This window comes from Mesoplodon bidens (assembly GCF_964165515.1).
Source record: "Mesoplodon bidens genome assembly, chromosome: 12".
In the NCBI taxonomy this organism is placed as follows: domain Eukaryota; kingdom Metazoa; phylum Chordata; class Mammalia; order Artiodactyla; family Ziphiidae; genus Mesoplodon; species Mesoplodon bidens.
Genome location: NC_138168.1, coordinates 63,018,448 through 63,045,333, shown reverse-complemented (window position 1 = coordinate 63,045,333; position 26,886 = coordinate 63,018,448). Strand labels below are relative to the sequence as shown.

The 26,886-nt window shown below is 40.3% G+C and overlaps 1 protein-coding gene across 1 annotated transcript in view; it reads right to left on the bottom strand.

The window, feature by feature from the left end:
• Positions 1-13,897, bottom strand: part of ENPP1 (ectonucleotide pyrophosphatase/phosphodiesterase 1) — a 67,857-nt gene extending 53,960 nt beyond the window's left edge. The window contains exon 1 of the mRNA XM_081251268.1: positions 13,633-13,897. Coding sequence (XP_081107394.1) covers positions 13,633-13,872 — 240 coding nt within the window. The 5' untranslated portion in view covers positions 13,873-13,897. The remainder of the gene's footprint in view (positions 1-13,632) is intronic.
• Positions 13,898-26,886: the final 12,989 nt, after the last annotated feature.

Genomic DNA, 26,886 nt, shown 5'->3' with positions numbered 1-26,886 from the left:
TGTTTTAGCTCATAAGACAGGAAAGAGAGGAAACCAGTTTATTAATGGTACAGGACAGCCCTTGCCACCCTCACGCGGAGGATGAAACAGATGGACTAAGAGGTAAAGGGCTATGGGCTTTGTCTAAACGACATTGTTTTTCTTGCCTAGGCAGGTTTCCTGCCTATGCAGGTGGTACGTCAGAGACGAAGAAACACAAAAAGAGAAAGAATATCATATTCAGTTGTTTATGTGATTTATTTCTAGTTTTTTTCTGAAATAATTTTTGGAACATAATGACTAGAGCACCTTGCATTTATTCTTGAAAAATGAGCTCAGTGGAAATAGACAACAAAAAGATAACTTCCAGAGGATTTTTGGTATTCTTCCTGAGAACAGAGAATGGGATTAACAGGGAGATTAAAATGGCCATTTACTTTCTTTAAAGATCCAGTGGTTAGGTACTCAATCACAATTACAGTCGCAACTTAAAGACAGAACTTAAAATCTGGTAATGGATATAGAGGTTTGTAATTTAGGAGGGAGCCATAATTTTAGAAATGTGTCACCTTTTAATGTGTATCTTTAGGCTTCAGTCAACAAAATTACATGCCTTCATTTGGATAAGGAATCTTAAAATTATATTTGTAAAAACATTCACAACTTAACTCCCTTAAGCAACTTCTTTTCTTCTACCAAATGTTTCTTCAACAAACATTTGTTTTATGCACATTTTCATTATTACTTGCTGGAAAAGAACATAAAAGTAAAACACCCTATGACATCACCATCTTTGGCACGACTCAAGTTTTTAAGATGATAAAATGTTCCCTCTGTCTGTGCTGCCCTACAGGGTGGTACCAGCATATCACTGTGAGCACTTAAAAAATGGCCAGCAGGATGAGGAACTGAATTCCTTTTTACACTTTTTAACTTTAATTCATGCAAATTTTAATTTGCACAGTCACGTGTGAAACTTAAAAATCTAGTAGAGAAGAGAAAGTAGTTATGAAATAGCCAAGTAAAAAAATAAGACGGTGCTCTTTCTACACCCAACGTGCTCTCTTTAATTTGTTCTTGCCGCTAAAGCTAAAATGACCTTTCCAAAATGTAAATGAGACTTTGTCACTATGAACAAAAGTGGAAACGAAACCAAGCAAACAGAAAAATATGTCAGTGATTTTCAATTGCTCTTAAAACAAAACCCAAAAGCCCTAAGATGGTCTGCAAGGCCCTGCCTGGACCTGGCCCCTGACTACCTTTCCCGCCTCATCACCCATCACACATCTCTCTGCCTACCAAGCTACCTGGTCATCTCCCAATTCTGGGTCACACCATGCTCCCTGCTACCCCAGGCCCTTTGTATGTGTTGCTGCCTCCCCTCAGAATCCTCTTCTGCTCGCCTGTCACTTCCTCCTGGACACCTTCTTAGACCTCTCTGACTAAGCCAACTCCCCCTCACTACCCTCTCTCACAGCCCTGCATATAAATTCTAGGCAGCACCAATCCCAGCTGCGGTGAGAGACACTCTTGCAGGAGTTTTTGATAAACATCTAGTCCTGTGGGGATGGACCATGAGAACAAGGAGTAAGTCTTTCCTCTCCCCTCACCACCATTTAGCCCCCAGCCTCTTAACCATTACTGCCCACACAATAGGAACTCTATAAATATTTGTTGAAAAAGTTACTAACCATAACCATGATAATAACAATAACCCCTAATCTAGCCTCTACTATCTTTCAGGCACTTTTCTAATTAGTTTACATAGATTAATTCATATAACCCTCAAAACAAACCTGTGAGGTAGCTACTATTACTCTCTCCATTTTATAGGTGAGGAGACTGAGGCATAGAGAAGTTAAGGGACTTGCCCAAGGACACTCAACAGTTATGGGCAGAGACAGGATTCAACTCCAGCAGTCTGGCCCTTAACCACTAAGCTCTACGGCCTTTATATGATTAAGTGGCAACTGCGGTTAAGTGATCCAGGGACAGGGGATACGAGACAAAGAGCAGTAAAGGAACGTTTCCTTTGGGAGGATAAATTCAGTTGGATCCCAGGGGGTACCTGGTGTTGGGTGAGAAAAAAGGAGGTGAAAGACCATTTCTGGGGTAGAGGAAAGAAATGGTCCCTGTAAACTGTATCTGGCGAACAGTAAAAATCTGAGCTGTAATGGAGGTGTGTTTCAACACAGCTGGAACTTTTGTGAGACAGGCATCTTGAGACTCTTTCTGACCCCCTAAATTGGCAAAGTACCACCAGAGCAGAAGCTGAAAAATAACCTGAATCCTTTGAACTTCTAAATCCAAGTTATGCATATAACATGTGCGAGTCCCCTATAACATATGGGACATAGAGTCCCCTGAGGTGTGGGCTCCATACCAGACTCACTCACCAGCCAACACGGTTGCTCCCTCCTGCCTCACACAACTGTGCCAATTAAGCAGATAAAGGGCTTAACATAGGGTCTGACATAGAGTCAACTCAATAGAGGCATATGGGAATTCAACAAACACACAGCACTTACTATGTCATGGGTCTGCTCTGAGTGCTGGACAAATATGGACTAATAAATGGCTACATATATATGTCCCAGGCCTGCAGGATTTCTGTGAATGGATGAAGCTCTAAGTGTTAAGCCCTCAAGTGGTAACACTGTTACCTGAGTAATAAGAAATAAAGCTGAAAAGAAGAGTGCATTTAAGAGTACACAATTTCCCACGTGTTGTGGCAGTCTCTGAGAAATTCTGAGCGGAAACAAAGTGCAAGGAAGTAATTATTTTCAGAAAACTAATAATCGAACCATAAGAAGAGACACAGGCAATGGAGATGGAGTTGAGGGATGAATTAAACAAAAACTGTGTCCTAAAAAATATTTAACTTCTTGGGGAATGATTATGTCTGAGGTATGAGTAGAGATGCTTTCAAAGATTACCCCATGAACTAAAGTTGATAAAAGTCTCAAAATCCCATTCATGAAAGGTGCATTAAAATGCTATCTAGCAGGACTTCCCTGGTGGTCCAGTGGTAAAAAATCCGCCTTCCAATGCAGGGGATGCGGGTTCAATCCCTGGTCGGGGAACTAAGATCCCCCATGCCGCAGGACAACTAAGCCCAAGTACCACAAATACTGAGCCCATGCGCCTCAACTAGAGAACCTGCATGCCACAAACTACAGAGCTCAGGCACTCTGGAGCCACGTGCCACAAATAGAGAAGAGAAAACCTGCATGCCACAACTAGAGAAGCCTGCGCGCTGCAAGGAAGAGCACGCACGCTGCAGTGAAAGATCCCGTGTGCATCAACGAAGATCCTGCGTGCCACAACTAAGATCCGACACAGCCAAAAATTAAAAATTAAAAAAAAAGCCATCTAGCAATGGAAAAATCTCGTAATGGAAATATAAGTTAAAAAAGAAAATAGAACAGTATACGCAGCATGATCTCATTTTTGTTAAAAAAAAAAAGTGATACATACACATAGAAAAGTCCTGAGAGAAAAATACAAAATATTAATAACAGATAATAACAAGTACACAATCTTTATTTTCTCCTTTATACTTTTTTTTATACTTTCTGAAATTTCTGCAATACGTAGTACCTTTATAACAAGGGGAAAATATTATAAGCTCTCTATACAAATATTTAAAACCTAGAAGAAATCCGCCTAATCCAAAACTCTCATATTATGGTCACAGAAAGTGAAACAACTGCTCAAAGGTCACACAGCAAATAATTCTTGTGACTCCAAGTTTAGGACCCTTCACATAACCCGTCTCTCAAGATCTTTGAAGCTTCCCAGAAAAATCAATGTTCTTTTTTCCTTTGAAAGTTTCCAAGAAATGGCAAAGGCATAAATACTTTCCTATGTTAATATTCTTCACATTTACTTCCTGTGAGCTGATCAGTAAGGTATTTAAATAGTGTACAAGCAGAGTTGTTTTGTACTGTTTCTCTGGTTAATCCAAAAAGAGATAAGATCAACAGTCTATTCACAGTGCTCCTAACCTACATCCTTCCCACCTGATATACTTCATTCACCTATTTCTCCTGGTCTTGGAAGTTTCTAATCTAAATGGTGCAGGGTGGCACTTTATAGGAAGCCAATGTGTTTAGGCGATGAAGTATTATGGAGTAAACTCTGTGCCAAAGACACCAAACCTGACTCAATACCTCACCACCACTTGAAAAAGCCCTGGTCTAAGACTCCTTTGTCTTGGTATTATGTCAAGTATACTGTAGATTGTTGAGAATGTACTGAAGTGGAAACTCTGAAGAGTTCTGCTGCTGGAGCAATGTAAAGTGAAATCTACTTGATATTCTGAGAGATGGATGGTTGGATTGGAAAGAACACTGGAGTGTTATCAGATCACAGCAAAGGCAGAAGACTGGCTCAGCGGACAGTGATAAAGAGCAATTAAAGGACAAGCCAAGGCAGGGTAAGGAAAGGAAGTTAAAGAAACAAACAGACTGTGTATGAAATGTCCTGTAGACATGACAAAAGCGGTGGGGCTACTTTAATCAATGTGCCTCTTAAGTTCAAGGAAGGCAAGGGGCAAATGCAACCAGCAGCAGCACCACTTCCACCCAACGCTAACACAGTTGAGGTTAGTAAGGAACATTCAGTAATTTTTTTTTTTTAAATCATAGCAACATGTATGAAGTCAATGACAGGATAAGGGTTGACTGGAACCCCCAGCTAAAGAAATCCAGGTGGGGGCGCCTTCTGTGCCTCCTCATAGCCCTACGGAGTGCTGTTTCTCAAAGTTCAATGTGCAGACAGATCCCTGGGGATTGTGAAAATACAGATTCTGGTAGGGTAGGTCTGGGGTGGGGCCCAAGAGTCTGCATTCTGTAAAAGTTCCAAGGAGATGATGCTCATATGCTAGTCTACAGACCACACTTTGGGTAGCAAAGATGTAAAGTGTCTTCTGCATAAGGAAAAATTTTTAAATTCAGTAACACTGAAGCTTATCAAAAATAACAACAAAAATGACCACTTATTCGGGGCACACTATGTGCCACTTTGTATACTTTATCTAATTTAATTCTCCTAACACCACCACCAGGGTTTTATCAAGCCTATCTTACGGTTGTGGAAGCTGATATTCAGGAAATTTAAGTTATTTGCCTACCTTCAAAAACAGCTAATAACAGTACCAGGATTTAAATCCAATTATGTCTGACTTCATTTCTCAATAAGCTACAGCAATGAGATTAAGAGAATTATTATACTAGTTTTATGATCTTGGAAAGCCCCCTTAATTTCTCTGAGCATGATTTTTTCATCTCTAACATGGAGATAATGGCAGAGGTGTGGTTTAGACCAAACCAGGTGGTAGATGTAAAAGTATTTTGAAATCCATAAAGGATCTTACCTAAATAATGATACAACTGTTGTAAATAGCTGATTCTTTTTATATGCCTTAATTTCCTTTCCCTCTCTCCCTAGTACTAAAAATAGTATTGAATGAACACACCTTTCCTTAAAGCAGATATTCTCAAAACTGTTGGTTTCAGAATCCCTTTATACTCTTAAAAATTACTGAGGACCCTAAGAAGCCTTTTCAGATAATTGTATACATTCTTATTTAAAACTAGACTAAAATTCTTAGTTATAATTTCTTAAAGGCGAAATGCAACATGAAACTTGAAACAATATTAACTTTTCATACCATTATATTAAAATTCATTAGTCTATCTTGCAGTTTGATTGGCACTCACACCCATGCATAATTTTGTAAATCATCCATTGGTCCTTTGGAAAATATTGGTTCACTGCTACGTATTTCTTTCAAATGTTGACACATGTCATTGTACCAGATGAAAAAAATCACATTCCTTACTATCTCCATCTATTTCGTCCAAAAAATCTTTAAGGATTGGGATGCCGTCAAGCTTACAGTGGCAGAAACAAGCTCTCCAAAATTTCAATTTTTACGTAAAAGATCGAATTTTATCACAGGCAGCAGGTACCTCATTTTGTTTTCCTGGAAGTGACAAGCTAATGCTTTTCATTTTTGTGAAAGTATGTGCCAAATACCCAAGTCTGAATCACTGGTTTGTCAGTTGCTCTTTCCAATAAAAATGGTGTTCCATGAAAAAGGCAGCTAGTTCAGCTGACAACTCAAACAGCAGCTCAACTGCTTTCCCTCCAGAAAACAACAGTACTTCAGGCTGCAGCAGACGTGCTAAAGGCAGACTTCCAATGTTGTCGCACAGAATATTAAAAAGGAAGGTAATTTAGGTTCAAATTTAATAAAATCTGCTTCATTGAGGATATTTTTACTTCTTCATTAAGTGAAACTGGCTTTTTTGGTTTTAACTGCAGATGCATGAGGACGTGTACAATTGGTGCCACTGCCCTGATTCCTGCTGAGGGGCAAGCAGTTTTCCGGCAGTGTAAATGGCAGCACAGTGAGAAGAGTGAATAATGTCTATTAATGTTCAAATGGTTTAGATTTCACAGTCCCCTTGGAAGGCTCTTAGGGACCCCTCAGGGATTTACAGACCACACTTTGAGAACTGTTGCTTGAAATACTCTGGCTGAAGCTTTGTTCTACCTGTCTTGCCTTTTGCTTCTAAACGTATTTATCCAAAATCACTTACAGGTACTCTGGAGTAATATGAAACTCTATTTGGAAAAAAAAAATCACATAATAATAGCTAAATTTATTTTATTGTATAATAGCATCATAAAAAAAACTGTTGAGTTTTTCAGTTCACTCTCTCCATGAGAGACCAAAGGCTCCAGATGCTTGCTAATGCCAAAAAACTTATCAAGGGAAAGAAATCAGCTTTTTGGGTTGGCCAAAAAGTTCCTTCGGTTTTAAGTAAACATAAAAGGCATTTTTCATTTTCACCAAGAACTTTATTGAACAACATATTCATTAACCGAACGAACTTTTTGGCAGCCCAATACTTTCTCAGGACTATTCCCTGAAAACCAAGGTAGAGTGATCTTTAAGGGTCTCAAACCACATCAGTGATAGAATATTTGCCACCTAAATCTGTGTAGAGTCCTAAGGTATGGTGAGAAAATGATTGACCCACAAATGAGATATGCTTGCGAAAATCCACTCACTCCAAAACGACTACCATGACTCTATTTTCCCGTTGTAGTACATCTAAAGATATATTAAGAAGGAAACTCAGATTAAGAAGGAAGTCGGGCTTCCCTGGCGGAGCAGTGGTTGAGAGTCTGCCTGCCGATGCAGGCGACGCAGGTTCGTGCCCCGGTCCGGGAGGATCCCACACGCCGCGGAGCGGCTGGGCCCGTGAGCCATGGCCGCTGAGCCTGCGTGTCCGGAGCCTGTGCTCCGCAACGGGAGAGGCCACAACAGTGAGAGGCCTGTGTAACGCAAAAAAAAAAAAAAAAAAAAAAAAAAAGAAGGAAGTCACTTTCCCCCAAATCTGTATACTTTGGAAGCTCACGATAACATGATTATTGACTTCACACTGATAAAAGGGAAATAAATGGGGGAAGGAGGTAGCCATTAGCCCAGAATAAAAATCTGTAGTTAAAAGCCCTTTCAGTTCTCATAGTCCACTACTTACAAATGATGTGACTTATGCCTATAAAGTTAACCCACTGTTTCTAGAAGTGGAATAACTGAACCAACTACATCTGAACAACTTGAGGTACTTGTTTAAAAAATACAGGTTCTTTAGATCCATTCCTTAGTCTGCTCAAGTTGCTATAACAAAACGCCATAGACTGGGTGGCTTAAATAACAGAAATTTATTTCTCACGGTTCTAGAGGCTCAGAAGTCCAAGATGAAGGAATTGACCAATTTGCTTCCTGGTGAGGGCTCTTTCCCTGGCTGGCAGATGGCTGCCTTCTCACTATGTCTTCACATGGTCTTTCCTCTGTGGATGGGTGTGTGTGCTTAGATCTCCTCTCTCTCTTCCCCTTTTTACAAGGCCACAAATCCCATCATGAGAGTTCCATCCTCATGACCTCATCTAAATCTAATTACCTCTGAAAGGCCCCACTTCCATGTATCATCACATTGGTGGGTTGGGACTTCAGCGTATAAATTTGGGAGGGACACAAACCTTCAGTCCATAACTATCTTCTAAATCACTGTCTCTGGGATTGGAGCCCTGGAATCTATGGTCTTTTAACAGTTCCCAGCTGGTTCCTATGCACCCTAATGTTTAAGAAACACCTCTGCGAGCCTCACTTTCCTTATCTGTAAAGTAGGATTGACTGTCACCATACTTTCCTATTTCAGAGTTGCTGATATGCCATGGATCAATTAAAAATATATGAGAAAATGCTTCTGAAAGTGCTATGTAATAATCATCTGAACTTTTACCGCCTACTTTTCCACCAAACGTTATTCTAAAAACCAAAAGTGGGAGGATAAAATGAAAAATACTATCGATAATACCTTTTTTGTTTGTTTGTTTGTTAATGAAGACTGTCAGGGAGGTGGGAGGGGGCCCAGCACAAGATAGACTGACTTAGATGGAACTAGAAAGGATTTTCAGAACTGATTTCTACGTCACTGACCTTATACTTGCTTAAAAATGAGAGGTTTACATCTTCCCACGCTCCCCTACATATGGATGCTCAGCTTGATAATAATATTTTTCTCATCTCTGAATTTGCTCAAGATCAAGGTAAAATTAGTATCTCACCTTATGAGATGAAATTTAAAAAAAGAGAAATGTTAGATTTTAATAGTGGTATTCTTTCACTATTAAGTTATTTATTTCTTCTAGTATAGTTCATATTTTAGACAAATGTCACATTATTTGATTTCTATAATGATATCGATAATATCTTAATTCTTGTAATCAAACCTCATACAATTAAAACAATCAGGAAACAGAATGTTCCAGTTAATATTTAGCTGAACATTCTGATCATTATTTTGAGAAGCCCTTTTAAATATATTATTATTCTTTCTTTCCTTGGTAAATACATAACTTAGCTCTTGTTTGATGCCAAAGGGTTTTCATATTGGGTCAGCACTCTGAGTATCAGTTTTTGTTGCACAGAACTTAGAAGAGTAATCTATGTTCTGCCTTGGGCTCATTTGCTAAAAGGTTTCTTGTTTATTTTTGTTGTTTGGGGGATATTTCATGGTTGATGGAGGCATGTTTATTTTAACCAGAGGCAGATCTCTAATTACAAGTTGTATTCCAAAAGTTTTTTTTCCTGTGTTGTTTGAAACTTGAAGTGGCTTTCCCCCTACCTACCCTCCCAAAAAGTTATGAATCATGATTAAGTTCTTTGGCTTGTCTAAAATGTCCGTAATATAGATGAAATACATTTGCTATGTCTTAAAAGCAACACAGATATTTTGCAATGGAGTTTATCAAACTCAAAAACAAAACTGAATTTAAAACTATTTTCATTTGCCTTTAATACTGATATCTGAAAGAAAGAGTTGACTGGAGGAAGATAAGAAGCTGATAAAAAAATTCCTATAAATGTTCTAAAAAGGTTAATGGTCCCCCGATCTTTATTATACAAAATGCATAAGGTCTCTCAACATGGCTCTAGCGAGAGTCATGATTCACAGTCATGATTAGGATATGATGGGGCAGGAGATGGCAAAACTGAGTGCCCAGAGGTAACTGAAAAAGTGGAATAGAATGGAAAAAAAAAAAGGGGGTTGAAAGGGTGCCTGTGTATTCCTAAGAGGCTGCATGAAGAAGAAACAGCTAAAATATAAATGATGAGAGAGAGAAAGACCAGAATATGACTCAAAGCAGAAGAAGGTAAGTCACAGAAAGCAATGCTGAAGAAAACAGTTTCCTACAAGAGCCACAAAGACTGAATTTGGGGTGTGACAGCAAAGTCACCAAAAGAGAAGATGCCTTGGTATAAGCAAGGGAGACCCATTTGTACCTGAAGGATGGTCTTATTTGTACCTGCCAAACGGCTGCACCTGCCTTGTTTCTTTCTGAGGGCGTGCCCAGTAGCTAGATCTTGATTCTGAATCCAAGTTATCATGGAGGCCCTGCTGGCCTCTTCAGTATGCTGGCCTTAGTTGGGAACTTTTGTTTATCATTCATTCACTGCCTCTTCCACCTCCCTATGTGCTAAACAAATGATATTCCAGTTTGATCTTATCCCTGAATTGATACCCAATGTCATCTCTATTAATGCATCTATATTTGGATTCCTGACTTTCAACTGGCCATATGGGTAAGTGGTTGTGTATTTAGTCTTCCCATCTTGTCCTTTTCCAAGTCAAAGTGTTACTCAGTCTAAGTAAAAGTGTACTTCATTCATTCGACCAAAAGCTGACACTGAGTGTGAGGTACCATCTTAGGCCCAGAAGTAAACACAACAGTCTTGCTGGGTTCCTAGAAACCTTGGGTATGTTTTATTAGAACGCGTGCAACAAACACCATAAGGGGAAAACAGGAGATGACTCTGGCCCCTAAGATGTTCTGGTCATTTTTTTTTTTTTTTGCAGTACGCGGGCCTCTCACTGTTGTGGCCTCTCCCGCTGCGGAGCACAGGCTCTGGATGCGCAGGCTCAGTGGCCATGGCTCACAGGCCCAGCCGCCCGAGGCATGTGGGATCTTCCCGGGCCGGGGCACGAACCCGTGTCCCCTGCATCGGCAGGCGGACTCCCAACCACTGTGCCACCAGGGAAGCCCGTTCTGGTCATTTTTGAAATAAAATGCTCAACTATAGCTGGACAGATATAAAATTTTACAAACCAAAAAGCAATGTCAATTCTGAGTCAGATTAAGAGCAGAGGACTGTCTTGAATATTCTCCATGCTGTATTCTAGAAATAAGATGATATGATGCAAGAGGGAGAGAAAAGCTAACAGAATTAATAACTTTCACACTCAAATTTCTGATAAACAAGGGCAACTTCTGCCGCTCACAAAGAACTCTTTCATCAGAAGGTGAAAGTTGTCTGCACTCACAGCCACCCACACACAAGGCCCCTTATGAACACACACACAGGTATATGTATTCATAAGGACAGCAGAAGGCCACAAACACAAAATTATGCCGTGGAAGAGCTTACTGTACAGTGGAGAAGTGTACTGCAACGTGGTTGAAAATACCTGCCAGGGAACAGGAAAGTTATTTCACATAAATGTCCGTGGCCAACCTCAGTGGAAGCTGACATTTCAGTTCAAAACTTAACTTGGAACCAGTAAAGGCATCCAGATCTAACGTATCTACTGAAGCATGTACTTATTTACCCTTCTGGGGTTTTCCACAGTCTGGCTCAGTGCCTAGGCATGAGTACTTCCAGAGCCCAGGGCCAAAGCCTCCAGAGCAGAGCCTGTGGTCTTCCTAGGGATCAAATGGGGAGAAGCCAGGGTAGGGCGCGATCGTCCCTTCTGCATCTACTCTCACATACCTCCGGCATTTAAGTTTATCTGAAACACTTTCAGAAAAATGCAACAGTCATGTCACCACTGCCTATCTCTCCAGAAGGCAACTCTTGTGTTTATCCTACTAGATAACAACTGTGTGGCTGAGGACCACCTCAGTGGTTGGGCTCTTGTAATCCCAATCCCAGATGCAACTAGTCAACCCATTTCTTCAGGTTTATGAAAAGTGTGATGTTTCACCTGAAAAAGGAATCCCATAATTGCAGCTTCTCTCTAGAAGACATGTCCCAGAGCTCTCTGATGACAACTGTCAAGCTCCTCTTGGAGGCTTTTCCCTTTAGAAGTGCAGCATTTAGGAAAGTCTAGAGGGAAGAAAGGTATTGAAGGAGGGGAGGGAAAGAAGAATGGGTAAGAGGTTTCACTTTCACCTGAAACCATTAGTTAAGAGTTTCAAAAATACAGCAATGAGTTTTGGTGTACATTAATGGCCCACTGTATTTCATCAAAAGTCATGAAGTAAGAATTCTGTCCAATTCAACGTGTGTTACAGCAAGAGACCCCTCCTAATGGCATAAAATATATTGATGATTGTCCTACTTGTAAAAGTACTAAAGACACTTCCATGTCAAAGCCCAGAGTTGCATCATCAGAGCATAAAGAAATGCTTTTTGACCAGCTGACTGCAGGTGTCAAAGACTGAAATGCATGTTCCAAAGGCAGATCTCTGCTGATACCTATTGTGGATTTATAGGTAAATGAATAGGAAAGATTTTAAAATGGAATTTAGCGACTGGCAATTTACCAAACTTTCAAGACTGTAGATTGGCAGGTAGAAGTGATTTCACACGGGAGTTACATACAGATTTGACGTACAATTATGGAATGCCTGCCAAACACTGAAAAGTACTGATACTAAGTTAGGTGATAGTGTTGCAAAAGCTAAGGTCTTCCATTGACAAAAACAAAAAAGGTGACTCAAAAGACTAAAACTAAGTTCTCATCAATATCAGGTGTTCTTAAACAGTGATATATGATGCAGAAATGTATCTTGAGATACAAACAGTATGTGTTTCGGGACACTTACCCTTTGAATCCTAGGCTTATTTTTAAGTACTACTTATATGACACCATCTCTTTAGTCTAGGAATGTTGGCTCCTCAGAGCACTGTATCATCTCCACGATACCCAAGACACAGTGAAAATGGAAATGCTTATGAAAGGAAAGGTTTCAAAAATCAGAAAAGATATCTTCTACACTGCATTGTTTAATCATAATATGTAAGTGATTATATGCTTGAAGGTACACTATACATAGAACTGTCCCTTCCATATAATACAGTAAAATGATTATATCTCCTTGTAGTTTTCGAATTTACTCCCCCACATGCAATGTTGCTCAGTGACCCTCACAAGAATCTTATCTGATGCACATAGAAGTGATGTTGTCCTCATTTTAACATAGAAGAAATTGAGGTTTGGGGAGAGTTATAGGAGGCCCCAGCAATTAATAACGGCCATGAAAGCAAGAATCCAGGCTTCTGACTCGCAGCCCAGCACTTCCTATCATACATGTAGAATGAAAAGCCACCCCACATTTCATAAAATTGACTGTGGATCCTGCAGCTGTCACGACAAAATAGCAGAGGGAGAGGGTGTACCTCTGTTAGCAACAAAAACCGTGTAACCTATGATTGAAAGAGTAGACGAAGAATCATTAACTTTTCTTCACATTCACATAACATGAATATTGACGGAATTTCTGAACAGCTGCATGGAAATTCCTAAACAGAGCCAAGAGAAAAAGTATTTCCTAGAGTTCCTGATACAACTTAAAGAGCTCTGTTAAATCTTTTCAAGTGGAATCGGTTAATGCAAGGAAAGTCAGCAATACTGCACCCAGATTCCCCCAAAAGAGGTTAAAAAATTAAATTAAAAAATAAAATTAAAAAAACAAAACGAAACAAAAACACCTTGTCGGTCCTTCCTAAGACCAACAATTTTCGGGCTGGTCATTTTTCCCCACGAAAAAGCTTGTGCTCTCTTGGTGGGGGAAGAGGTGGGATTTCTAAAGATCTCGATTTTTAACAGCCTGGTTTCATAAACAGGCCCTTCTGAGCCTCAGTAATACAAGTGAGAGGGAACTATTCCCCCCGGGGGTTAGAGAAGGCTCGGCGGTGATTAGCACCGATCAACGCCGGCAGAGGAGAGAGAGAAGGCGTATAGGAGCGGCACAAAAGCTGTCTCTCTCCGTCCCCGGGTGCTGACCGCGCCCGCTCGGAGCGCAGGAGCGGGTGCCGCCCTCCCCGCCCTCCCGCGCGCCGGGACCTACCAGCGAGAGCACTTTATAGGTGTTAGGGTCCTTGGCCGTGCGGGCGCGCGCCGCCTTCTCCAGCGGCTCCTCCCCCACGTCCATGGGGGCCAGCAGGGACGAGGCCGCCTGCGGCTCCCCGGGCGCCTCGGCTGCAGAGCCACGGCCCGGGTGGCGGCCGTTCCCCGCAGGGCCCTCCCGGGAGCCGCGCCCGCTCTCGCCGCCGCGGCTCCCAACCCCCACGTAGCCGTCGCGCTCCATCGTGGCCCTGGGCGCTCGGCTCCCACTGCCCCGCCGCGCCTTTAATAGGCTCCGCGCGAGCCCCGCCCCGCCGCGCCCGCCCCTCGCCGCCAGACCCTTGGCTCGGCGCCCGCAGCCCGACGCTGCGAATGAGGGGAAAGCAGCTCAACGCCCCGGATTATTTGGCTTCCTGTCTGATGGCGGGCGCTCTGTGTGTGGGTTATTTTGGGTCCTTTACGTGGGCGCGTCTTTAACTCCCCCCCTCCCACACCCACTAGCCTTCCCAGCCTCGCGCCCCGGCCACCAGCCGAACACTTGCAGGAATCGCCCTCCGTGGCCTCGCGGCGCGGGCTGGACTGGAGCTGCAGAGCGTGGTCTGCAGAGGGCATGAGATCATGGGGCCCCAAAATAGAGCGTAGGAGAGGGAGGATCCGGCCGCCGGGCTAGTGCAGCTTCTCAAAGGCGGGAGAGTGCAGTCAGGACAGACCTGTGTGTTTCTGGATGGACAAGCAGAGAGGCTATGGGGTCAAGCGTTGGGGGAAGCGACCTTTGTCTCCTACGTAGCAACAGACAAGAATTCCCTCAAAGCCCTGCTATCCACTACCTACGCTACTCAGGACTATCCAACCTTAAAATACCTGAATTTACAAATGCACACATAAAAGAGATAAATATAATAATTTTCTGTGGTTTCTGTGCTGGGGGTGAGGGCTGCTCTTGCTTTATTTGTTTATTAGTTGTTGGGTTTTTTCTTTGTTTTTTTTTTTGCGGTACACGGGCCTCTTGCTGTTGGGGCTTTTCCTGTTGCGGAGCATAGGCTCCGGACGCGCAACCTCAGCGACCGTGGCTCACGGTTCCAGCAGCTCCGCAGTATGTGGAATCTTCCCCCACCGGGACAGCAGCAACAGGCGCCCTCTCAACCACTGCGCCACCAGGGAAGCCCAGTTCATTAGTTCTTTTAGACTTTATACATCGAAAGCTTCAAAGAGTCCGCGCTGCGCTCTCCTGAGATTGCTGCCGATACTTGTTAGCAACGTCAAAATTTCAACAGTCTGGAATACTTTGATACTTTGTTTTTGAACTAGGACACGAACAGTAGGCTATAATTCTTGGTGGGTTTTTCTTCACCTTTGATTCTACAACTTTTACATTTCCTTGCTCATCAATTAGAAAAACCACAAGTGTGTAGTGACGTGAGTCTTGGTTGTCAAGCAGAAAACAATGACTTTCCATACCCAGAACTGACTTTAGTGACCAAGGAAAGTTATACCATCCAATATCAATTAATTTTCAATTCATTTTGATTTCAGGAATATATACAAATATTTTTTTGAATGAGAATGGATGCTTAACAGATATAAGATGTGTGTTGTCCCCTTTAAAATAGTTAACTTGGGATGCTTTCCATTTATATTGCTTGATTGATTCATTCATTCAATAATGAATCCTTCAGTTCAATCTCTTGGCTTCCAACAATGTCAGTGGTCTCCAACAATATCAAAGATGCACAGAAGTATATCTTTCCCAAGTGGCTCTCAGTCTGATCAAACATGGTGAAGGCAGTAAACAAAAAACTAAAACCCAAATTATATATGCATAATAGAATCACACATAGGATATTACAAGAGCTTAGTGGAAAGGGTAACTGACATCTGGAAGAAATAAAGGCCATCCCTCAAAGCACTATTGAGCTCTTTTTTTTTTTAATACCTTTGAGTCAGCTTTCAAACCAAACCACCCAAGAGAAACAGGTTTTCACTACTACAGAGTCACACACTTTTCTACCCCAAACGTGGCTCTAAATTTTCCTTTGACTGTTTCCAAAAATCAGAGTCAAGGACAAAGATTTACGGAGACTGGTCAAATGAGTGTCAAAACTTCTAAAAGCAACTCAACAGAGTCATTCCAAAGTGGCTTTGAACTTGAGAAAACAAATGAAATAAGTGTACTCTCTGCATCCCAAGTCAACAAATCATTTTTTTGCGGTATGCGGGCCCCTCATTGTTGTGGCCTCTCCCATTGCGGAGCACAGGCTCCAGACGCAGCAGGCTCAGCAGCCATGGCTCACGGGCCTAGCCGCTCCACGGCATGTGGGATCTTCCCGGACCGGGGCACGAACCCGCATCCCTTGCATCGGCAGGCGGACTCTCAACCACTGCACCACCAGGGAAGCCCTCAACAAATCATTTTAAAGACCCCACCCATTGGTGGAGAGGACTGCAGTGTCACAAACATCCAGGGACCAACAGGAACCATAAAAGAGTGAGGCAGCCCCCTGTAGGTGATTGTGTGCCCTGTTAAAGGCTATGACACTAACTCAGAAGGACTGTGTGCCCATTGTGGCCAGATAGTCAGATTTTTCAAGAGAAACAGGAAATTTAGATGTTTATGTGAATCCTCCAGACTGCAAAAGTGTGTCTACAAAATTCAGAAAAACAATTTCTTTAAATACTTTCAAGGCTGAACAAAATGTAACACATCAGCAGGGTGGGCCTGGCACTCAGGCCAACAGGATGTGGCCTCTGCCTTATGCTCAGGCCTTGCCTGTGCCAACTGGGACTTTTATGGGTAACTATAAAAATACAGTTGAAACCCTAAAATTAGAATAAAAGTGGATCAAGTGGGCCACTCATGTTGTTTAGCCATACGCTGAGATATAGACAAGTCTTGTCTCCATCTTGTTTGTATTCAAAATGATCTGAGGGACAGCTTCACACTCCAAAGTACAATAAGGTCAAGAGACAGAAACTGCAACAAAACTTCTCCGGTTAGTGTAAAGGTGAACAATGAATGTGTCATTCAATGATTGAGAACTCTAATCTAGTACAGCAGAAAAGATGAGGGTGTAAGATTTTATGATTCCTTAAGTTGTACTGTACAAAAATATGTAAACACTTCCCCCTTGGTGCCTGAAACTTTGGATATGAGTAAGGCCAAAACAGCAAACACAACCAACTTGTTATCTGTGTTTGAACTATGACTTCTCAAAATTGAGAAACAACTCTCTTCTCAGCTTTTAAAAAATGAAATATACTATAGAGTAATTATTTTAGCACCTGCTCCAGAGCTTCTCCAGCTGAAATCCCTCCAATTCTCCAGTGAAACATGGAAGACATCTAGCCCAGTCTAAAATGAAAAAACAAGTTTCTTTCATCTTCATGAGATCTAGAAAAAAAAATTTTTTTTCCATGGCATTAATTTATTTTTCAGACTTTGCCTGACATCCTGATTTCTCTTTCTTTTTTGTAAGTGCAAAAATACTCCCCATGGAAGAAGCTTGGATTGCAATGTGACCTTGTACAGAGTACAAGAACTCTCTGAGCTTTGGTTGCCTCATTTATAAACTGGTGTTACAAATAATAACATAAAATTGCACTAGTATCTCTAAATGTCAACAAAATGTTTTTCATTTTCCCAATTTTACATAAAAATTTAAATAGATCCTTTCCATATTTAAATCACCCAATCTCTACCCCTAAGAAAGAGAATAAAATGATTTAATTTTTACATAAATTATGCATGATTTAAATATTTAAATATAACAACTATAAATGATTTAAATATAATTTAAATATAATTTCTGGGAAGGTTTGAGAACTCCCATTGGATATATGCATCTGCAAAGGGAGAGCCCATGGGATCAGGAAGGGATACCGACCCCTCTGTGATGGAAAAAACACACCTCGTTGTCAAGTAACAAAATCAATGAAATGAGGGCAGAAAGTGAATGCAATTGAGTCATAGAAACTGTGGAAAAATGGCAAATGCAGACCCCATCTAAAGGGAACTGCTGTCCAGTCTTCACTTTTTGGTTGTCCACGGCCTCTGCCACCCCCCATTGTCTCTTTTATACCTCATGTCAAGCAAAACCTGGGGTTGCCAGATAATCTGAATTCATGCCTGCCATTTTGCTATTTGTTTCCTCTATGCCTCATGTCTTTTTTTTTGTCCTTCTGTTTCTCCTTCACTTCTTTAAAATTGTATTTCAAATATGTTTTATTATACCATGTTAATTCCTCTGTTGAATTTTACTTTTTCTAAAGAGTTACTCTCTTAGTAGTTGCTCTAGAGGTTATAATATGCATCTTTAATTTACCATCTACTTCAGATTAATACTGACTTCATTCTGCTAAAATATAACATTGTTTTCTGTAATAGATCTCCATGTTCTGATTCCTCATTTCTGCCATTATTATCATATGTATTAATGTATATGTTATAAAGCCAATGATGCAGTGTTGTGATCATTGTTTTCAACCTTAGGTTTTTTTAAAGAAATTAAGAAAACAGAGTATGCATACAGACGCACACACACACACACACACATACACACACACACTGATTTTTTTTTTCATGAATCTGAGTCAAACTTTCTTACTTCCTTGCAAGTACTGTAATTTTTGGTTGAAAACTGGACTTGTAGGTAATATTTTATAGCTACTCTGGATTCTGATTATTTTTCTGAGAATTTTTTCTTTCAGTACTCTCCTGGACTTAAAACTTCAGATTCTTCCTGCTGTTTTCTATAGATTTTGCCATTTTCACACTCCACCATCACCTCACAAAATCAAGCCTGCCCCTCTGGTGGCTAAAGGCTACAAACTCCCACTGTTCTTATCCAACCGTAGCAGTTTTTCAAGAATAAATGCTTTCTCAACTTGTCTGCCTTTGGTCAATTTACAGAACCCTGAGATGATTGTTAGGGTCATCTTACCTTTGACTATAAGGCCCACTGGGTAACTCCACTGGCTCTCAACTCAGGTAACTTCCACATCCCCAAAAGGCATGCGAGAAGTTCAGTATTGCTCCCTTCCTACAGTAGAGCCAACTTTCATCCGCTACATCAGATTCTGCCTAGCCACACGGTGTAAACATTTTTCATTTGGATGAAGCCCCTCCATATCCATGAGGGGAACGTTCTACCCACAGAGGCCCAACCAGGAAGTAGGGTAGAAGCATCTCTGCTTCAGGCTTTCTATTCAACCTACCTAACACTTACCTTCCCATCCAGGATTTCAGCTCACAAAAGGTAAAGGCATCATAAAGGTGTCTAACTGAGCACTTCCCTCTCACCCTTCTCCTTTCCACACTCCACAGAATCCAAGAGTCAACTTTCTCTCATGGCAGTGTAGCAGGGACTTTTCATGCATCCTCTCCTGAGTTCTGTATTCCCACGGTTTATAGTCCACTGAACATTCAAGTCTTTCAGGCCTCACACTTAATTTGTTTGTGGGAGCTTAAAAAATTTAGAAATTACTTTGTCTCTTAACAACACCTGGCTTTGAAGTAGGTGTTACGTATCCTTGAAGTAGGTCTTACAATTATATTTTTGCAGTTGAAAACTGGTAGCAATTCCTTTATCTTTGTATATTAGGCATAACAAAGCCAAGGCTGCCCACCTTACCTTCCTCTCCCAGCTCTGAGGCAGGTGGATAATTCTAGTTGGTCAGGGATCAGATCCCTCACACAGAAAAAAAAAAAATTTAACTCACCATTCTTTTCAAAATTATTATCCAGTTTTACCCCCACAAGTATATAATCACATATAACATGTATATAGGAAAGATCCTGACATTTTTTTGATTCATCATTATGGGGAATCCCATTTTTTCTGTTGATGTGGTCATCAAAGCTGGTTAGGTATGATCATGGGACACACAGGACCAAGCCTGAGACAAGCACATGGCTTTCCTTCTCACTCATCTGAGAGAACATTTGCTACAAAGATGCCATAGTTGCAGGATAGTCTAAAATCTTGGGAGACAAGGAGGAATGTTGCAGCTGTGAACCCCAAAGAGTAAGAATTTCCTCTTCCTCACTGTGCTGGTGACATAATCCAGAACATCAGATGCTTAAGTCTGGCCCAGTGTAAGACAGATTTGTTCATTCTCGTAATATGGAGAATAGTGGGGAAAAAAGCTTTGTACTTCTTTATACCTTAAGCCACATAAAGCCAAAATATTGGAAAAACAGTATAAAAAATATCTCATATTTTATTGCAGTAAAACTTCTAAAAGATAAAAATGTGAACATAAACACATGCACAAAAACCCCTCAAATGCATATGAAAAAAATATAGGTGATGATCAAAAATTACCTCATAGCTCCTGGTTTTTCAAACAAACATTTTTTAGAAGAATGAATAAATGAGAGTGATAAAGTATGATCTTTCTTAATATACAAGGAACTTTATAATCATTTAAAGTTAATGATATTTTGAAAAACTTAAGTATTTTAAAAAATGACAAAAAAAACAACTCTTTTTATTAAAAAAAAGGCACTTACCAGAAATAGAAAAGCATATGGCCAAGAAAACATCCAAAGCAATGCCCTAACTAATAATAGGAGAATTGCCAATCAAAGGAATACTAGATTACCAATAAAATAAAATTAGACAAAATATATTAAAAATGTCTTTTCATCATATTAGTAGTGGGCAGCTAAGGACTGTTATCTTTTATATAAAAGAAACAAACATAGTGAAGAATAGAAATTAATGAAATCAAAGCCAGAAAGAAATGGAGAAACTCAATGACACCAAAAGATATTTCTTTGCAAAGCTTAATAAAATTGATAACCTCTAATTAGACTTGTTGGGAAAGAAACAAATTCCTAATATTGTGAAACAGGTGGCACAAACACTACATATTCTACAAACATTAGGAGGATAAGGGAATATTATAAACAATTTTATGTGAAATTCTAGAAGGACAAAACTGTAGTGACAGAAAGCAGGCTTGTGTTTGCTAGGATCAGGGTGAGTGGAGGAAATTGACTATAAATGGGCACAAGTGATAGAAATGCTCTACATTATGATATTGGTGGTTATACGACTGCATATATCTGTCAAAACTCATTGAATCATAGACTTAAAACCAAAGAATTTTACTATGTATCAAATGTACCTCAGTAAAAGTGATTTTTAAAAATTAAAAAAAGGAAATCATGCAAACAGGGACGTCTGGAAAAAGATGATGGATCAAACAGGTACATTTGCTTTCACTTTCTCCCCAGACCATACTAAGACAAAAGAATGCCTTTTTTAAAGGCATAAATCCTCGGGGACAAAGAGAATTGGCAAGACGTGACGGGAATAACACAATAGTGGATGGAAAAACAGGTGGACACTTGATAAATGCTTTAACAGACCAAAGAAAGCCTAACCCTAAACCAAAAGTGAAGAAAACCAAGATGTAACCAGACATAAGCAAAATGGGCTACACCAGGTACTTCTGTTAGAGGCTGGGAAGGTAGGACTAAAAGACAGGCAAATTGGTTTGAAGTCTGTTTAAGAAGCAGTTAGGGGCTTACCTGGTGGCGCAGTGGTTGAGAGTCCGCCTGCCATTTCGGGGGACGCGAGTTCGTGCCCCGGTCCGGGAGGATTCCACATGCCGCGGAGCGGCTGGGCCCGTGGGCCATGACTGCTGAGCCTGCGCGTCCGGAGCCTGTGCTCCGCAACGGGAGAGGCCACGGCAGTGAGAGGCCCACGTACCGCAAAAAAGAAAAAAAGAAGCAGTTAGAGGGCCAGATCTTCTCCCCAGTTCCATGCAGCTGGTGACTATCTCTTCCCCCTTGTCAGCAGAAAACTGGAGGTTTATTCTGTGGAGAAAATAAAACAGAGCCTTTGGACTCTAAGGGCTCCAGAACTGAAAGGTGACAAATTACCATATCAACATATTTGGCTAATTACCATATAATTACCCCCAAAATACATTTAGTGTGAAAAATAGGTTGCAAATACGCATACTGAATGCTAATCCGCCTGCCCTCTGGAACACACATTTATTGATTACTTACTGTATACCAAGGACTGTACCAGAAACATGGGATAAAGAAAGAAAAACAAGAATTGTCCAACCTCACGAGAAGCTCCTAGCCCAGTGTGGAAGCCAGAAATATTCACAGTTAATTGTAATATAGTATGTTGAGAACTCTGAAAGGGCAGCCCAGTGTATTGGGAGCCCATAGAAAGGTACCAATCCCAAACTGGAGGGCTATAGTCCTTATGACTATCATTGCTTATACCTCCTGTAGTCCACTTTAGAAAACCTATTCTCTTGAGAGCCACTAGAAAGGACAGCCTTACATATCCTGGGACATGGCCCTGCTCTTGTGGTCACAAATGATTTGATCAGATGCCTCACAGAAATCCAGCCCATCCATTCACTCTGCTGTGACCGGGGTTTTCTCTGGCTTGAGCTCTAAGTTTTGCTGTCGCTTGAGAATTTTGCAATCAGACAGAGCCGAAAGTCACAATGTAGAAACAGCAGCTGACAGAGACCACACTGGACACTGTGCAAGGTGAGTCAGCAGAGGACTCGGGTAGATACAGAAAGGGAAGCATGGAGTGGGCACTTGGAGAGAAGCAGAGTCAGGAGAAAACGTGAAGTGACCTCCTGATTTTCAACACCCTAACCCACTACCGGTGTGGCTCAGCTCTACCTTACTTACTGTCTTTGGATCTTACCTGTTGCTGTATTCTCAAAAGAATGCCCCTCGGGCCTCCCTGGTGGCGCAGTGGTTGAGAGTCCGCCTGCCGATGCAGGGGATACGGGTTCGTGCCCCGGTCTGGGAGGATCCCATATGCCGCGGAGCGGCTGGGCCCGTGAGCCATGGCCGCTGGGCCTGCGCATCCGGAGCCTGTGCTCCGCAACGGGAGAGGCCACAACAGTGAGAGGCCCGCATACCACACACCAAAAATAATTAAAAAAAAAAAAAAAAAAAAAAGAATGCCCCTTCTTTTGGCCATGATCTGATTTTAGTGGGTTTCTTTCCTTTCATACAAAAAGAATAGAATGGGGGTCATGGAAGACTTCCTGTTATTAGTCTGTTACTTCCAAGGACCAGTGACAGTCAGGCAAAGGATGAGAAGGATGGTATTTGAGGATGAAGGAGCAGCCCACACAAAACTCACAGGCACAAGAAAGAGTACTTGCAATGAAAGCACTTGAGTTCAGCTGAAGCACATCGCAGCGGGGAAGAGACCAGGGATGTACAGCTGGCATCTAGGCACTGAATGAGAAAGATGATGGGGTGAGCTAAGAGTCCAGCCATATACGACAAATTTGTTTCTACAACTCAAAAAAAAGGTAAATAAGTTTACTGGAAAGTTTGACAAGCCAATTAAAAGACAATGAGTTGTGACATTCTGGTTCCAATAGAAAAATTAATAAAAGTATTGCTGTGTGTAAATGTTCTGTTTAGAAAATAATTTCAGTGGGAAAAAAGTGCTTTCAAAATATCTTCACTGTCTATGAGCTATAAGTAAATTCATTTTAAGAAATCAAATGTAATAATGGAATGGTAATTAATCACAAGTCTCAAACTTTCCATGTGAATCTAATACCAAGTAATTCTGAGTCCTTGCTATCACTAAATTGAGAATCAAAATGAAAATTAACTTTATTATAACAGAAAAATAACTATTTATCAGGAAATCCCCTATAATTGAGATTATCATATTTTATTCTAAAGAAAAATGAAGTCTTGAACTTGCAAATTTTATTAAAGTGTTCAAATTAAAAGGAATAAAATCAAACTTCTCAAAAAATGAAAAAAATGTATAAGTAATTAACCTTGTTTACTTCTGGTCATATATTGTTGATTTTGGAAATCCTGATAAGAATTGATAAAACTTATACTAAAAATTTAACTGTTTTAATAAGAAATTAAATCAAGGTGTATATATGTTATAATATGCATGATTACTAAATAGAAAAATTATTTCACATATTTTTATATCTAAAAAATTATTGATTTATTCCTTATTAACACAGTCACATGTACACATACACACACGTGTCTCTTTCTATCTCTATCTATATATTTGTCTATTGCACAACTATAGAAAAGAATTCAATTGTAAGAAACCACGTATTTGAAAGAGCACATAACTTTGTTTCTGAAGCCACAATCAAGACTTCAACAAACTAAAATACTCAGCAAATTTATTTGATCTGGAATGGAGACCAGCAATAATAATATCAACTATCATTTTATTGAATGCCACCGTATACTGGTCACAGTTCTGGGGACTTTAGTCATTCATTCATTTTTTTCACCTCTATTTATTCATTTATTCACTAAATATTTGTTGAACTCCTACTATGAGCCAAGCATTTTTCTAGACTCAGGATACATGGGTAAGAGAATATCAGTCTCCTCAAGAAATTTAAGAGTCTAGTGAAGGGAGATCAATATTAATCAATTAAATTTTGAGAACTATAATAAAAAATGGTAATAAACACTATGGTAAAAAAGTATATGAGGGCAGAATATATAACTGGAATGTCTGAACCAATCTGTGGTAGGAGTAGGATGTGGTCAGTGAAGGGCTCCTTGAGGATGGAATGCTTTCACTGAGATTTGAAAAATAAGTAGAAATAAGACCACAGACCTAGATGATTTTGAAATATGGCTTTTGCTAGTTGTGTAAGATCTGTGTATAAGAAGAAATGAGATATACTGACTATGAGTCATAAACTGGAAACTATTCGGACATCAGTTCTTAATCCACCAGTTTTACGGGTTCCCTTTTATAAATGAGAATAAGTCAAGATCCGCCCCCCACCACCCCCGCCCGGACAATGCCAGAAACAGTTTGGTAATTCAGAGAACAGGGAAGCGCTGGAATGGACAAGTTTAAAAAAAAAAAAAAAATTGAAAGGGATGATAACAATAATATACATTTGAAATGTGATTCAGGTATGTACATTTTGAACATAGGAAACAGTAAATTAGAAAATCGATTCAAATATCTATTTGAAAATAAGGTTTTATCCCAGTAAATGAGGTGTTATACATCTGAAAGGAGGTTTGAAAAGAAAGCAAATCACCAAATGATGTTGAGGAAGGAAATCAATAAAAATATTTCTTGTTTTAACTTGAGTTCTAAGACACTCTAAGTAACAAGTGATCTATAATAGGTTATAAGGAAATTGAAAGTTGTGCCTTTTCTCCTCAATCTTACACAGTTAAACTTGCAAAAACATTCAGAGGAATGCCTGCTTGACAAAATGAAAAAATACAACATAAAGATTCATCCTGGTTATTTTTACACTTTCTTCAGACTAGAAATATTTGAACCTCGTCACAAATTGGAAAATGTATCAAAATTTTATTTCTGTAAATTATTATGTGTCTTTCCAACCGGGGTTGGGGGGTGCGGACTCTGTGGGTCACAATGTTAGGCCTTTGTCCTCAGGGAAGCGATTGGCCTCCCAGCTGGGAGCAGAGGTTGCCGCGTGAGCAGAATGGGCAGCCCTGCTCTCTAGCAGTTGCTGTAGTGTAAACAAGAGTGAAGCAATCCCAAGCAGAGATGAAAAGAACTTTAAGGGTTCACTCAGGCATGCTCTCCAGCTCCCTGGCTGTAAGCCATGACTGGGACTGGCTGGGAAACAGCTGCTTGTGACAGACCCGTCTGGCGAGCAGCTGAGATGCTTTTTTTTTTTTTTGAGCAAAGGCTTAAAGCCAATGATATCTCTAATAGACATTGATACAACTCCAGGTGGCTTGTGGAGCCCGTGGCAATGTGGCTCTATTATATGGAGAAAATAAATGATGACAAATAATGAAACAATGCCAGTTACCACTTTGGGGGCCTTTACAATACGCTAGGCACTGAGCTGTGCAATTTACAGACTGCTTTTGCTCCCTTCTCTTCACTGTTTACAAGACAGTGACAGCTAGAGAGCTGTGCCCTCACCCTCCCTCCCTACTCATGAGGCAGTTCTCATCATCTGTTTACTCTGAGGAGACTGAAAGGTTTTCAGTAGTTTCACAAGATCTTATTGTACCAAGGAACCACATTTTAAGACCAACTCCCTGTGGATGGAGTGCGATTTTAGGCTGTTTCTAGTCTTGCCACTACAAACAATGTTACAATGAATACATCTGCATATACCTTATTTCCCAAATGTGGACCACATTTGTAGGATATATACTTAAATACATGGAAATGCTGGATTGTCCCTTCTTTTAGTTTCTAAAGATCCTGGCAAATGGCCCTTACATGGAGTAAAGGAATTTATTCTCCCACAAGCAGTGCATGTGTTCCAGTCCCCACCCCCAGCCTCTCAATTTAGCAGTAATTACTGCAATCCCTTATTGATGCCTATTATAATGCTGGACGCTATTTTAAATGGCTTACATACGTTAAGTCACTTAATCCTCACAAAACCCTAAGAGATAAATACTATTGTTATCATTGCCATTTTACAGATGAGGAAACTGAGGCAGGCAAAGATTAACAAATTTGCCGAAGGTCAGCCAGGCAGCTTTGGATTCCAGGGCCCATACTTTTAATTCCCACATTCTGTGGTTCAAGTTTTATTTTTGTCAGTCTGTTGGGTGAAAAGGGGTACCTCACTGTAGTGTTTGTTTACATTTCTCAGATAATGAGTAAGATTGACATTCTTTATACAAGAATTTGCCATTCTTTTTTCTGTGAGTTGGCTGTTTACTCCTTTTGTTAGTCCCCTTTTCTGCTGGGTTGTTGGTTTTTTTCTTACTGACCCATAATATAGTCAAGATCCTTTGACTTTACTTATGACTCTTGCTTATGATTTTTTCCCAAGCAACATATGATTTTTGTATGTAGTCATATTTATTGATCTTTTATAATTTCAGGGTTTTATATCACACTTAGAAAAATCTTCCTTCTAAGCTTTTTTTTTTTTAATTCTCCAATGTTATCCTAGTAACATTTTTGTTTAAGTTTTTGTATTTCACTCTTTGACCCATCTGAAATTTATTTTGGTATGAGATATGGGTTTTATTTTTCAGATGGCAACCTATTTTTTTTCCAGAACCATTTAATGGATACTCTATTTTTCCCCTACCCATTCTAGTTACCAGTGCTGCTTAATAAACCACCCCAAAGTTAGTGGTGTAACTAAAAAACCATTATATTGTGCTCACAGGTTCTTTAGGTCAGGAATTCAGAAATGTCACAGGAAGAAAGCTTATCTTGCTCCACAGTGTTTGGGGCCTCAGTTGTAAAGAAGGGAGGGCTGGGGTCACTAGACAGCTGGAGAC